The sequence below is a fragment of the Macrosteles quadrilineatus genome, unplaced genomic scaffold (assembly GCF_028750875.1).
Source record: "Macrosteles quadrilineatus isolate MER2022 unplaced genomic scaffold, UCM_ALF_1.0 Scaffold_5__1_contigs__length_97177068, whole genome shotgun sequence".
Lineage (NCBI taxonomy): Eukaryota > Metazoa > Arthropoda > Insecta > Hemiptera > Cicadellidae > Macrosteles > Macrosteles quadrilineatus.
This window is the reverse complement of record NW_026542598.1, coordinates 75843057-75858495: the sequence shown is the minus strand read 5'-3', so window position 1 is coordinate 75858495 and position 15439 is coordinate 75843057. Positions and strand designations below refer to the sequence as shown.

The window sequence follows — 15439 nt, the reverse complement described above, 5'->3', positions numbered from 1 at the left end:
CAATAATTCCAGGTCATATTTTCATTGTTTTTTAAATTTATAAATATCCATAATTCAATGTTCCACCAAGACATTAGGGTCCACAACAAATCTACCTTCAGCATTCTTTTTTTTCATAAAATAAGCTTTTGATGCATTACTCATCTCACCACCATCATAGACAAATAGAATAAATATAGACCGTCAGCAGTGCTACGGTTAGCATATGTTCCGGTGCCCACCGCAAGGAGTGCACCGGAGAACCGCTGCAGCGTCTGCTGGTAGCATAGCTCCTGCGCTCCTCGGCCTGCAGCGGTGTGCGCCGGAATCTTCCTTTGACAGTGTATATTTATTCTATTTGTCTATGCTACCATAGATCAAAATGTTCAATTTGTCAACATTTTCTTTATCATATTGACACAACTTCAACTTACAAAAGCGTCACAACTTCAAAAGATTTGTTCCATTCGGAGTTCATAGAACATTGCAAGGCACAGGTAAACTTGTTCAATATAAACAACTTTAAACTGCAAGGCTAATAGGACTAAATAAATCAGGCCAATTAAAACAGTGATTGCATTTATATTTGTGAAACAACAGTCCTCAATAGTGCAGGAATAATGTACACAAAGATACAACAATACTTCTTTAGTAAAGCACATTCAACTGCCACCAAAGTTCCATAAAATAATTAAAAACACAAATTCAACAAATGTCTTTTTACAATAAAAGAAGAAACAAATTTTGAGATTACAAACGTCAATGAAAAATTTACCAAAGAAAAACAATCATTAGGATTTTTAAAATAAGAAATACAGGGTAAAGCTTATATTAAATATAATAAGATTCATTATAATTAAGTTGACACAATATTCACAACACATTACAGTACAAACTAAATAAAAGTTTGAAATGGAAAACGCTGATAGAAATACAATGTGATTGGTTCTGAGAAATATTTACAGTGGTTTTCTTGCCTGTGATAGTGCGTTTAAAGTACATAGAAAATTGAAGCAAGTGGAAAAGGAAGAACGGACAATGGTAAGCTAGCTATAATGTTCATTTGCAACTAAATGTTCATAGTTTCTTTGGTGAGTTCATCAATAATAACTTCTCAATAGTGCTGAGAACTTTAACAGATAATAAACAATAAATAACACGGATGATCCTAGTATCACAGCTCTTTTGTACCCACTAAATTTTAATCTGTGCGATTATAATTTAGTCTGGTACACTATCATTATCTTAGAGTATTGTACAGTCTTTACACATAAACAAATCTACACAAGGAAAATTTGTCTGATTAACAAACAACGGCACAAATCTGCCTCATTTGGCACACTTAGCCTAGTTAGTGATGAAATACTGAGAACTTTATCCACAAGTAGAAGTGAACATAGTTCGATAATCATCAAATAAAGTCGTCATATGAGGAGAAACTTCAATTCTGTCATTTTTCAAGCAAACATTAAGACTGCCAATTAATTGATACACTTCAAGTTACTTAGGCACAATTTATATAAACTTTTAAAATAATTTGATTAAGTTTTTTTACAACTAACACAGCTAATGTTTGTATAGGAAAAACGTTGTTTACCATGAACCAAACAATTATTAAAATAATTGTTCCTCTCATCCAAATTATATCCAATTATTAAATTAATAAATCCAAGATCTGTGCAGTAAAATAAAGAAATATCATATAAATAGACGTGTCCTTATGTAAAGTAAAACCTTAAAATAAACAGCATAAAATCATTAACCAGTAAAAAATAAAAAATGACAGAATGGAATGAAGTTGTTGTGGATAAAGAAATCAAAATTATGAGGCGTCTTTCAGAAGAAGATCACAAACTAGAGAAAAGTGGTCTGAAGGATAAGACATAGAGGGGATACGGTCTTTGCCTATCTCTTCTCCTGTTGGAAATTCGAGAAGTGTGACGGGCTTTAGACGATCCTTGGAGCAGAACACGTAGTCTATGGTGTGACACACTTCGCCTTCTTCCCTGCAAAAACGTAAAATTTGTTATAGAAAATTCACTGGAACGATTGTAATTAATTAGGTAGTTACACTTACCGCTTCTTTTCCTTTTCTGTTAATTCAGTGGTCATATTGCACTCATCGTGTGATACATTTGATGATGACCAGTTTGACTAGTTGAAATTGAATGCCTTGGTAACATTCTTCATATACAGTTTTGTAAATGTTTACAGTATAGACAATAGACAATAGACAATGCTCTTTATTTACATATTCGTGGAAGAATATTACATGCGTCAAAACAAAACAAAAGATTTTAGATTGTCAAAGTTATACAATGCTCAAGATTTTTTTTATAGTTATGTAGTGTGATATACGTAGATATTGTGTGTAGATCATGATGTAGATATCGTGTGTATGAGTGTAGATATACGTTCAAAGGTGTTGGTAGATGTATTTCTTATATTTGTACAATAGCAATGCCCTGTAAAATGCTAATCAAGAAATTAACTTGCTTCAATTTGATCAATTATGTTCATATATGGCTTTGGTAACTGTGCCACTTTGGACCTTTAACTACAATGAAACTGAATAAATAAACCCTCATAATCAACTCCCTAGGGTTCTAATATAGGTAGTATAAATAAATTTACATTAGAAAATTTACTTAGTTAAAAATCTAATTAAATATCAATCTGGAACCCTGATGCCATTTTTCATTGGGCCACCAAGGATGAACCAAAAGTCGAAGATATATTAACAGGAAAAGAACAAATGGGAAGAAAAAACATAAAACCTTTAGAAACAGAAAGAGACAAGTTATTCCCAATACCTAATTTTCCAGGTGGTGTAAGGTGGTTCATTCTCCTGGTAGTAGGCGCTGGATAGCCTGAGCAGATCGTGAGAAAGGACGGTACTGTAAATAGGTTCCGTCGGTTCTGCGTTGAAATCTCCTGAGAGAATGACAGGACGGTTGCCAGCATGCTGCGCTACAAACTCCAGCAGATCCTTGCCTTGCTCGTTGCGCAGCGCTGATAGCAATGCTCCGTTACGGGCCTTGAGATGAGTGGTGGCTACGCAGATCTCATCCTCAGTCTGTTTGTCTCGGAGAATCACTAAGATCGCCACCTGAATTTCAAAATTGTTGAAAAACATTTATGGAAAAAATAGTTTCAATATTCTTAAATTTATAGATCATATTTTTCATGGTTTATACAATTTAGTATACTAATACTACAATGTCTAAGGCCACTGATTGTTTAAATTAGAAGATAGAAGTTATTGGTGCTCTTATTCATAATAGCTCTTAACTTTCAACAAAAAGAAAAGTTACTAAAGACAAGTAGTTAGAGAGGTTTTACTCATAATGAAGGAATTTTTATCGTTAAGCTTTTCAAATACATCTTGTTCCAGGTTTAGGACAAACTGGTTTAGAGAAACTGCCTTTCTTGAGATCCTTCCCTCCCATAGATTATTTCAGTGTGAATATCTTGCTGTCATCATTATTAGTACACAACGGTGACTGAATTCATAACAGTTTTGTCTGGTAAGCCGTTTGAAAGTAAAAAAAAAATTATTCAAAATGAAGTATTAGCTACCTGGTTGCTCTGCACCCTCCACACTTCCAGGATCCTTGTCTCCAGTTTTACCAGCTCATACCTCTCAGTGTTGTAGAAGATGGCGCAACCGTCGGGTCCATTGTTGCCCTTTATGTACATACAAGGTGAATCTGGTTTGGGGAAAAACGTACCACTGAAGCCTTGGGTTCCCAACACTTTCTGAAGAAACTTGAAGTGATCAACCTCCTGAAAACGGAGGGACGTATAAGTCATCGAATATAAAAAAATATTTACTATAGAGATGAAGATGCATGAGGTTAGCTCACATTAACTATTTATGCCAGAAAAATTATTGTGATAGTTTGTTTAACAAAAATTCACATACAACCATTTATGTGAGCGTACCTACGGAGAAGTAAGGTACAGAGGAAACATTCAATAGTACACTTAAAGTGGTGTTCAGTACTAGTCACTGGTGTCTAGCGCAAAAGTCCAACACCACCCTCCTCCTCCTCATGTACTACAACACTCATTGTGGAGGAAGACCCTGTGTTTTGAGCAGTAGGAATTTCTGTAGGAGTGGTAGGAGGAGCCAGAACTCTTCCTTACTCATCACAAGATTTTCGGCCCAACCAGGGCTGAAAGCACACGGTCGTCTCATATGCGGGTTTTCTCTGATGTACCTTACTTCTCTGTGGCACCTCAACAATACCCCCGCCGCAGCAAACCTGCAGACTAAGCGAATTTCCATTTGACTGATTGGATTTACACTGAAATGTCTACTTAAAAATATAACATTTATTCTTGATTTAAATAGAATTAGTTTAACAAGTACTTAGGTTTGCTGCATCAGGGAGGGTAAACTGTTTTTTTTTTTTTTTTTTGTAAAATGTGAATAGTTAGTAAGCAATAAAAACATTTTCCAAATTTGATCAAAATATGTTCACAAACAAGCAAACTATACAACAGTTTACTTATTCTCCATAAGAATAACATGGGAATTTTAAATTTACAATTTTTTGGAATTTTCTCCGTAACCATTAGGCGCATAACAACGCTTCAATATACTAAATTATTTGTTTTTTTAAGCTCTACAAAATGGTTTGGAAAGAAATGGTGAAATTTTGTGTTTTTTGGGTCAAAAATGGGAAAAACCTATTTTTACCCCATAAAACCCCCCGTAAACCCCCGTTCCCATGGTCCGATCATGCTGGATCGCGAACTCGTTCGAATAAACGTACGTTTACACGTTTGTACCAAATTTCATCAAAATCGGATCATTTTTGCTCGAGTTATCGTGCTGACGGACACATATATATATATATGAATTTGAACGGATGGTGTTTTTGGTCTCTAGGGACCTCAAAATGGAAAAAAAAAAAATCGGTCCCGCGTCCAGGTCTTACCATGAGTACTACGGTAATAGCTTATTCCCTATATGGGAAATTCGCTAAAAACATGATTACTTCGGAGAAGCTAAATCCTGGATTCTAAAACTTGTACAAAAAAATACTAGAAGGGAGGGTATACATTTTCCAATAATCAAGAATTTTGATTTGTAAGTAGCAGCCAGACAAATCCGGTAATCGTCCCTGTACGCAAACAATTTAAACATATGACTTTTATTTATATGAATAAGTAAACAGTCTTTTGGCAAAATTACAGTGAAATATATATGGAGGTTTTTAATAAATGATTACCCATAGTATGTTTATGGTACTTCATTGTCTCAAGACCATCACACGGACCGATGATCTTTGATGATTCTGAGTAGTTCAGTAAAGAGTCTTGTGTTGATTAACTACTTTGATTACCTGGAGGCAAATGATGTCTGGGTTGTATCGAATGATTTCCTCGGCCAACAGATGTCTTCTTCTCTCCCACTCCAGGGCAGTGTCCGGGCAGCAGACAAAGTTGTCATTGTTTTGACCCAGAGCTGAAAAAGAGCGATTCTTTAGCAGAGAAACAGCACTTGCTTTTGGAAACAATTAACTGTTAAAATAATGCTGAATGACTGGTAACTCCCTCACCAATTCAATTAATTCTCAATTATCAATTATTTAAGATGGGGATGCCACTTGTTGAAAGATTGTTTAAGTGGGAGGAACAGTTAGTATTGCACTGTTTGAAAAATCATATCTTTCAAAAAGGGGACTATAGGTGCTTTTTTTATATTTATTGAATAAAATTACTCCATCACATAATTGGTTGTATAAACTAAACTTTAAGCCCCCCATACACGGATGAGCATGTTCGCAAGCATGTTGGCGAACATGCTCGGTGTTGTCAACAGACGGACGAGCATGCTCGAGAACATGCTCGCCGCTACCGCCCAGTAGGCCTACTCTTGCTTCTCTTGAGCTGTGACAGTCAAGTTGTGTTTATTTATTTAAATTTAATATTAAATTAATTTATTTTTATTAAATTCAAATGGATGCTAATGTTGTTGTGGCCATTTGTGGTGACTATATTATGGCGACGAGCCGAGCGCCGAGCCCAACATCTTCGCTGGTACGAAGGCTCGCGGATCCCACACACGAGCGAGCATGTTTGCCGCCAACACCGTCACGAGCATGCTCGCCCATGTATGGGCTTTAGTGTCACAAAAATTCTCTTTGGTTTAATTAAGTTAGCTGTGTAGCAGAATACAATTGTTGCCATGGGGACCAATCAATACTTTTATCAAATGTTACCTACAGCTGGACACTTTTGACAACCATGAGGATTTCAGAATATGAACAAAATGTAGGTTCATGGTTACAATGAACTGCAAAAAAATATTTAAGTTAACTTTTCCCTGACTAACATTGTTTAAATTTCAGTATTTAAATAATAATTTCCCAAGGTAATATTTCTTACAAATTTCTTATAAATTTATGTTTCACATTATAAACTAAAACAATAATGTATTTAGTCCAATGACAGAGTCCTCCTCATTTTTACTAAAAGGGATTAGATAAATCAAAGCAGTAGCCATGATTGTGTTAAAATTTACTCAATGATTTACATATTTATCTGCCTCATAACTTATGGCTATCTGCCAGATAAGCACTTTAGCCATGCAACCTCAAATAACAATTTCTACTTTGAATAATACCTATTTTGCAATCTCGTGCTAAATACAAAATAATCTCTTTTGAATTCTACGCCCAAGTCTTGATCATAAGATTAGATTCTTTAGTAAATTCAAATAGTTGATTACACTTGTTTTTATTATTTGCTAACCAATTTTATTCATTTATGAATTTAATTTAAAGAAGCAAATTATTTCAAAAATGTCCTTTTTTAAATGTATTTTTACAAATAGAAATAAACATTTTTAATAATACATACGGAAATATGTGTGGTTAAGTCGTATATTTTACAAATAATTTAATTACTAAAGGTACCAACATGCAACATGCAAAGAGTATACAATGCAAACATAATATACATTCGTGAATCATACATACCTTGGGATAATAGATTCCATTGCAGAAGCCTTATTGTTTTGGAAGGAGATTTTGAGTCTGTTTCTGAAAATTAACAATAATTAAACCTCTCTTCAATTTCAACAACTCAGTGAAATTAAAATAACATGCTACAACTATCATTAAATACATTACACCTTATATATGTAACTTTCTTCAGACGATTAATAAATTTCGGTGACAGCACTCCTGCTCTCCAGCATAATATACTGTATTAATACCGAACCGATATCTATTTCGTCTTGCAAATTTGAAAGAGAAACTGCCAATCTAGAACATCTAGCTAGCAGCAAAGACTAACAAGCACAAGAGTATTTATAATCTGTGCAAATAGGTTAATTAGCTGAGGAAGTACTGACAGCAGACAAAAAAGCATTGATTAACATCGATGATGATGGTGAACATCGATGGTTGACCTATCAATGCTCATCCCGCCTACTCGAAACTCGACAACATCTGGGTCCTCAAATTTGTCGAGATATTTAGGATTTACTATATTTTTGTTGGATTTACTATAAATAGTTTTTTCCCCTACTATCAATTGTCAAATGTCATACACAAGTGGACGTTTTGAAAGTGCAAAGTCTGAACCAAACAGACCTGATCATAAGGACCTACCGTTATTTGGGAACATTTAAAATATACTACTGTCCTTGGTAAATCATAACAAATGACCTTTAGAATGTAAAATCTAGGTCTTTGGGTTATGACTGAGTTGAACAGTAGTTTGTCCCGAAGATTAATAGCTGCTACGTATCCGAAACATTGGCCTATAGTCTTAATCATTCAATGACGCAGTTGTCACCCGAAGACCTAGATTTGACAATCAGCTGTGGAAGCTTATCATCTAGATAACCACAGAAGTGTGATTGTGTGAGGCTGCACACACCTGGCTGGAGATGCCTGAAGCGCCTGGCTATCAGCGGAGGAGGAGGCACCTGCGCTCTGCAATGACTCAGGATCTGCTCAGGTGTCATGCGAGGAGGCAGCTCCACGTCATCGTCCTGCGTGTCCTCATTCAGGATCTTGGGCGCAGAGTTGAAACTGCCCATCCTGAAACAACAAGTTACTCAGTTAGCAACAAGTTTTGCAAGTAAATAATGTTGAGGCAATGCAGCTTTAACGGTCTGATCAACCCGACCGTGATACTAGCCACTGCTTGTGCGTAAATATGTAAATACGGTATAGCCTATAGTGTTAGTGATAAAAAGACAACTTAAAAGCCCTGAAGATGCCACAGAAGCTGACGAAATACATAGGGCGGCACAAACATCTTACCTACTCAAGAACTTCAAGCTACAAAAACAGTGTTACAGTAATCTAATAGAATTCAAGTTCTTGAAGCTTGAATGAAAAATAATATATATATATATAGCTTAAATAAAAACATATATCTAAATATATAAAAGGCAAAGCCCTCACTGACTGACTCACTCACTCACTCACTCATCACTAATTCTCCCACTTCCCATTTACCTAGGAGGCTGAAATTCGGTACACCGATTCTTTGGGCATTAAATAGGAAAACTAAGAAGTTTTTATTCTGATCGGGCTTTCGGGCTCCGCCCCAGTGGCTCTGGAGTTTCCCATGTTAACCTTATGATTTTTCATATTTAAAAGGAATTTCATAACAGCTGTTTCAATTAAACAAGTTGGTTCTGTTCTATGACGTTCAATAGCATTAAATTTAAGAGGATTACCAACAGGGTGCAGCACTATTATTTTTTTTAAATTTATGACTACTGCCAATTTGCAACCAAAAGGTGAGTGAGCGTAGCGAACAAACTTCAACCTGGAAGCGAGTTAGCGTAGTGAACGAGCTAACCTGAAGGCAAGTGAGCGGAGCGAACGAGCTCCAACCTAAAGGTGAGTGAGCGTAGCAAACGAACTTCAACCAGAACGTGATTGAGCCATGCGAACGGGCTCACTTGTGAAGTTAAACGGGGCAAAGCCCGCGGGTACAGCTAGTACATATATATTCCTAAACTATTTTAAGCTCGGTGTTGGCGAGTTTAAATTCTCATCCTGCAACAACAAATCACCAATTTTTATACTGATACTGATGGCACCGCAAGGCCAGAAACTGCAAATCTCTTATCTCGGCCCTCGATTATTGTCTCAGATTTTTAAAGATCACCTTGCGCCTTGGGTTTAGTCAGAAGGGAAAGAGATATAAAAAAAATGTTTAAAAAACTAATACATTTAAATCTGTTACAAAAACATCAGAAAGATCTAGTACATTATCAAAAATTTAACCATTATCACTTTCTTTGGTTTATATTTAATCAATGACATCTCAATACAAAATTAAGTTTTACAAAATATTCTGTTTGATTTATTCTAACCAGCTGTGTGACATTGTAAGACAAAAAGTAATTAAGATTGTAAACATAGTAGATTTAAATCAATTTTAAAGATATAAACAATTTTATAGTTGTTTCCATGGAAATTTGTCAATGAAATAGTTCTTATAAGTCCTACATGATAGTTTTGAAAGCCAAAGGAATCTGAAGATGGTAAATATTAAATAATACATAATACTTTCCACAAATACATCGAACAATTTATCTAAGTTTTATAGCAATAGGATGGACAATTTGGTACCTAATGCATATTGAATCTACAAAATAGACAGATATACATTTCATTTTATATTCACTGTATATATAAAGTACTAATGGTGTTACTTAAAAACTTCCCTGGTTTAAAATATGCTGCAGGTTTCTGATTGTGACTAAGAATAGGTACTCATTTTCAACACATTTTTAATCAAAATATGCGGGGACTCTTAAGCTTTTGAACACAAACCTATCAAGATATGACCATTTAAAAACATGAAGATTAAGTTAATTCCTGGTAAGTAAGTGTTACTATTCACATTATATAGCACAAATAGTCAAAAGTTACAATTTTAGAGATATTTTTATTGTAATCATCATTTTATAAATTCAAGCCTTAGAGGAATTTTTTCAACCTTAAAAGCCTACAAAATGGATACAAATTTGCATCCATGTTTTGGAATCAATATTATAAAATTATGAAGTTTAATAAAACGGTACGGTACTGAGCTTAAAAGAGAAAGACAACATAACGTCTGAATGTTGTGCATTGGTTTGATTGATCAATAAAGGGTCTGCACTTGGTTGAGTTCCGTGTTCTTCCAACACTGTAATTTGACATTCCTCAATCTTGTTTTAGTTTTATTATTTAAGTTAAATTCACCGGTGAAAAATGAATTTAATTGTAGCTTGGTATTTAATATTTAATATTGTAGTTCAGTATATTTGCCTGAAATAGGCTTGATTACTTTGCCAGGGGTGCCCACAAGGGGGGGCCGTGACGCAGACTGCGTCATTGAAATTCTTGGGGGGGGCTCAAAAAACTCAAATGGGGGGGGGTAAAGTTAATTGCAACAGTGTTCAACGTGACGACAATCCAAAACACATTACGAAATCGGCAGATAGAAAGTGGATAATTAATAACAATAGTTATATTATTGAATTAAATTAGTTAAAATAGGATTTTAGGATAGTTTAGGATTCGTGTAGAAAGTTATTATTTAAGATTAGCAAGACGTGAGATCTAAGAGAGGGAGCGCACGGGATGGCTCAACTGCTGTGATACATAAAAGATAACGCGTGGTACAGACACGTCCAGCTACACCTTTGTTGACATAAAGCTCGTTAAAATACAATCAAGTAGCAAGTAGCATAGGCTACAATACTTTACACTATTGTGTATATTCGATTACCTGAGTTAATAGGGAGAGGGCGGAATGAAAAATACGGTTAATCCATTATAGTATAAAAAAAGATGACAAACTAATTAAAACGCTGTAAACAGCCATTAAGTCACGATTTACATTTTTATAAACGAAATTCAATATTGCACAATCATTATTATTGTAAATTTCAAATCATTTATCTTGGTTCAGTTGTACAAACGGCAACGTTTAAAATTGTAGCTAACTCAAACTCAACTAATCACTAGCTAAACATCACATTGCTATAAATAACGTAAATATTAAAGGAGCCTTTAGAAAGTGTTATAAGGTACTGCTCATGATAGACAGATAGGCTACCGATAGGTGCTGTATCACAGCATAGGAATTGATAGATAAGTACAGTAATAAAAAAGTGTAAAATTATATTTAGAGATAATTAAAACACCCTTAAAAAAGAATGTAACGAGAACAATCTTGTTATTCTCTTTCTTTGTTCTTCTGTTCATTAATAGGGTTCTCTTCAATTCATACACAAATTCAACAAGTCGCCATATTTAGGCCTGCTCATTGGCCAAACACAGCCTTACTAAAGTTACCATGGTTATCACTCAATCACAGTGTACTAAGCATTATATCGTCATCATTCCCCAGCTGCTGTATTTGAAATCTGTTGTAACATACCGCACAGCAGACAGAAGTGTTAACGGAGCAGACGATTGTTGGCGCAAGCGTTGTTTCCATTTCATTTTCATCAATGGAGCTGTGATGTTTCTAAAGGGAAAGACGCTGACAATTCGTTATGGATATTCTGGCAATAAAACTTCCTTAAATTGAGGTGACTTATAAAACTCTAATTTTATTTATATAGAAAGATAAGTTTTCCAGTCCTGTACAACACTGATTCACGGTCTTTTCCCTGTAATCAAAATTCAAGTACAACTTGATACACACAGAATCTCCGGTTCCCGACCTGGATGATGGCACAGAAAACGATGGCTAGTTATTTAATTTAATTTACAGTTACATATTAGTACTCGTGATAAATCAAACTCGTTATGTAAGCCAAAGCCACACGGTTATTAATCTCACTTGGTTTTGGATTTGCTTACAAACGTGATTGGAAATGGTTAGGGCCTACACAGTATTCTTAAAGAACATTTATGTAAACATATCAGTGACAGCTAGGAAAAGGAATCTTTATCAAAACAGCTGTTCGTAATTTCATATATGACGTGTTCTCCTAACAGATTAGTAGTATTTCATAAATTAATGACGTATGTAGTAAACATGGAGAAAATAAACTAGAAAAATCACACAAAATTGTATTTTTGATCGTCCGTTATTTTATTTCCAAAATAGTGAGGCCATATTTTAATGGCTATAAGGACTCTCTCGCCAATCCTGTGGATACAATTAAACCATTAGAATCATAATCGGTACTCTAGTTTTCTTCAGAGCAGGCCATGAGTAGGCTGCATAACATGCCTTCTGGGCCGTGACAGACGGACATAAATGGAAGTAAGACATGTTTCAACTTCTTCAATGTATAAAACATAAATAACCCAAAATATGTATAATTCTGAGCAATGTACAGACAAAACTATAACTTTATTGATATAGATTAACTGGGTTTGAATTTTAAATATCTAAAAAAAATTAAAAACTTCTTTTATAGTTTTACAAATAGTGCTGGGCGGGGGAATAATGTTTCTCATTTGTTGTGTACATCATTTATGGGGGGGGGGGGGGGCTGTTGCTCAATTGGGGGGGGGGGTGCGTCATGAGTCTAGGGGGGGATGGGCACCCCTGATTTGCCAACAAATTAGTAGCTGTGAATTGATTGCACATTATGTAAACATGGTTTTTGTTCAACAGTATAGGTTTTACCAACGACAGTAATAGGCCTATAGTTCGTTGGGTTTTACTTTACAAAATATTCATACATATTTTATTAAGTTTCGAGTAAAGCTACATGCAATTTAGCTAGCCTACAGAAATATTTTTTATTTGATAAAAAGGGGTTTCCTTCGGTCCTTCACACAATATTTTAATAGGTAAAACCTGATAAGTTCACAGGGACTTATTTTTCAAAAGGCACTATAGAAATTTACTTGAGTGAATGAATGAACATAGAATAAAACAAGTAGGGGTAACTATTAATATTAGTAAAATAAATACCAAAAGAGAGTTGTTAATTTCAAAAGTTTCCAACCAGTTGGTTTACATCTAAATGATAATATAGATTACCCCAAAGAATTCCATTTGCTTTCAAGGCTGTTTAGATTGTAGAGTCAATGGTTCAACTGTATGTCAACTGGTGTAAAATGTGATCAAATAAATTAACTAAGAATACCTGTGTATACAAATGTTTTTTTTTTTTTACATTACCATAGCATTTTACATTTTATGACTTTCATAGTGCAGTATTTTCCTGATAAAGTTATTGTAAATATTACAACAAAAAACAAAGAAAAATGCTTTTATTAATGATGTATGCTATAGGCAGTTTCACAAATGGTCTTAAGTGAAAATTGAATAACTCAATAACTAGATTATCGAACATATTATATACAAATTAGTAAAGTGGGTTGGTTTGGTTGGCTAAAAAAAGAGTGTAAACAGTATGTATATGAGTAATTTAATGTGAAGAAAGCACATTCTTGAGATGAATTTAACAACATGTATAACAACTCTCTGGGATCTCCGGTTTTTAGACATTCAGACATTGGCTATATGGTAATTATGTGAAAAAATATTTACTCAGGATGTGCACAATATTATAAATGTTACTCACAGTTCACTATCCAGTTCAACACAGTTTTTAGTTGGTTAATTGTGTAAAAAGTGCACAAAAATGTACCTCATTGCATTCCATGTTTAATTAATTTAGCTACAATCATGTTAACTGTACCACAAAACGAACATGCTAAAAAAGGGTAGTAGTTTATAATAACAAAACTTTGCTTTTTTGAATATTTTAGATATTAAATGTGAAAGCAGTGTAAACTTACATTTTAAACACACACATTGGAGTACAGGTTAGGCATGATGATGGAGGCCATGGTTTAAAATTGGCGGCTCGCCAGCAGACGACGCGACGGTCAGCTGTGATACGGTAACAGAACGAAACTAATTCCGCACACGCCACTTCTGCCAAACTGACGTCGATGTCGCGTTGTAGGCGTCGCAGTCTTACCAACATAAACATTTCCCGTGCATAATTTCCCACCGCATTTAGTTGATTTTTATTTCCCATCAAGTGTTTATAAAATACAACAATGACTTATAATCCTTTAGGAAAACCGGAAGGTTTATTTTGGTTTGCGTTTGGTAGGTGTTGCAGTATTGCCAACATAAACATTTCCCGTGCATAATTTCCCACCACATTTAGTTGATTTTTATTTCCCATCAAGTTTTTATAAAATACAACAATGACTTCTAATCCTTTTGGAAAACCGGAAGGTTTATTTTGGTTTGCATTTGGTAGGCGTCCGCAGTATTACCAACATAAACATTTCCCGTGCATAATTCCCCATCAAATTTATTAGATTTTTATTTCCCGTATAGTGATTATGTCCCCATCTTAAATAATTGATATAATTGATTGATTGAAAAAAATACACCAAAGTTTTATCTAGTCCTTTTGGAAAACCTTAAGGTCATTTTGGTTTGTGTTTTGTAGGCAACACCTAAGTTTTGAAATTGTTTATGAATTATTTTAGAGTAAATTGTACAGTGTGATTTATACTTTGCGTATGTCATCCAAAACATAATAAACATAAACATTAAATTGGGCGTTTAGGTAGTAAACTGGTTTTCCACAAAAGTGGGGTTTGATACCAGAAGGAGAGGACAAGTAATTTATCAGTATCCTTCTATTTGTAAAATACAAGTAATCAAATAACATGTAATTAATGACAACGACGCACTCAATAGCAAAATAAAAACACATACACTTGCTGTGGTAAAGCCATAAGATGATAACACCAAATGGGAATCTTTGAAATTGTGATATAAGTAAAACACCAACATTACAACAATTACCTTTAGTCTACCTACGCAACAAAATTGCAAACTACATAACTAATTTTTACCAAAAGTAGCTTTTTAAATCCTTTTTTCGCAAGCTGATACTTTAAATACAAACTTTCCTTGATTAAAACAACAAACGTATATTATTTTTATTAATTAGTAATGATCACGTAATTCATTAGTAACTAAAAAAATATAAAATAAAAAAAATTAAATTAGTTAAATATTTAAATATTTTTATTACCACCGATTAAATTTCCAAATAAGTTTACGTTAATTTCAAAATTAAGGCTTATTTTGTAAAACTGTAATCTAACAAAAAACCACTAAGTGGTAACACTTCCCCCGCCAAGTCAGCAACCCAAAAAAGACAATAAATCACCACTTTTCCGCCAAGTAAAACAATGTAATGTATGTAAGTTTGGCAACTTGGCGGCAGACTTTTGCTTGTTTTTTTTTTCATTAAAGTTACGTTGGTGGATAATTTCACAAATCAACTTCTCTAATTAATTAGTCCAACTAAGTATAATAATTTCGAGGTAATCAGTAAATATAAAACCATCACTATTATGATTTTATGAAATGTGACACAAATAAGGTCAAATTTTGTAAAATAAGCTCTCATCTAGCAATGTACTATTGGGAGAGATACTTGCTCAATGAAACTAATTTTATGGTATTTTTAAAGTGATCA

General features: G+C 34.2%; 1 protein-coding gene across 6 annotated transcripts in view; it reads right to left on the bottom strand.

The window, feature by feature from the left end:
- Window positions 1-541: 541 nt before the first annotated feature.
- LOC128994633 (nocturnin) overlaps window positions 542-15439 on the bottom strand; it is a 44396-nt gene continuing 29498 nt past the window's right edge. For 5 of the 6 annotated variants that reach the window (XM_054419309.1, XM_054419312.1, XM_054419313.1 and 2 more), the window contains exons 2-7: window positions 7879-8042; window positions 6972-7034; window positions 5334-5455; window positions 3559-3765; window positions 2793-3088; window positions 542-1985 (exon numbers count right to left, since the gene is read on the bottom strand). In XM_054419309.1, the coding sequence (XP_054275284.1) occupies window positions 1802-1985; window positions 2793-3088; window positions 3559-3765; window positions 5334-5455; window positions 6972-7034; window positions 7879-8042 (1036 nt within the window). In that variant the 3' untranslated portion in view covers window positions 542-1801. Of the gene's footprint in view, window positions 1986-2792; window positions 3089-3558; window positions 3766-5333; window positions 5456-6971; window positions 7035-7878; window positions 8043-13724; window positions 13855-15439 lie in introns of those variants that run through there. The other variant, XM_054419311.1, reaches the window with a different exon arrangement.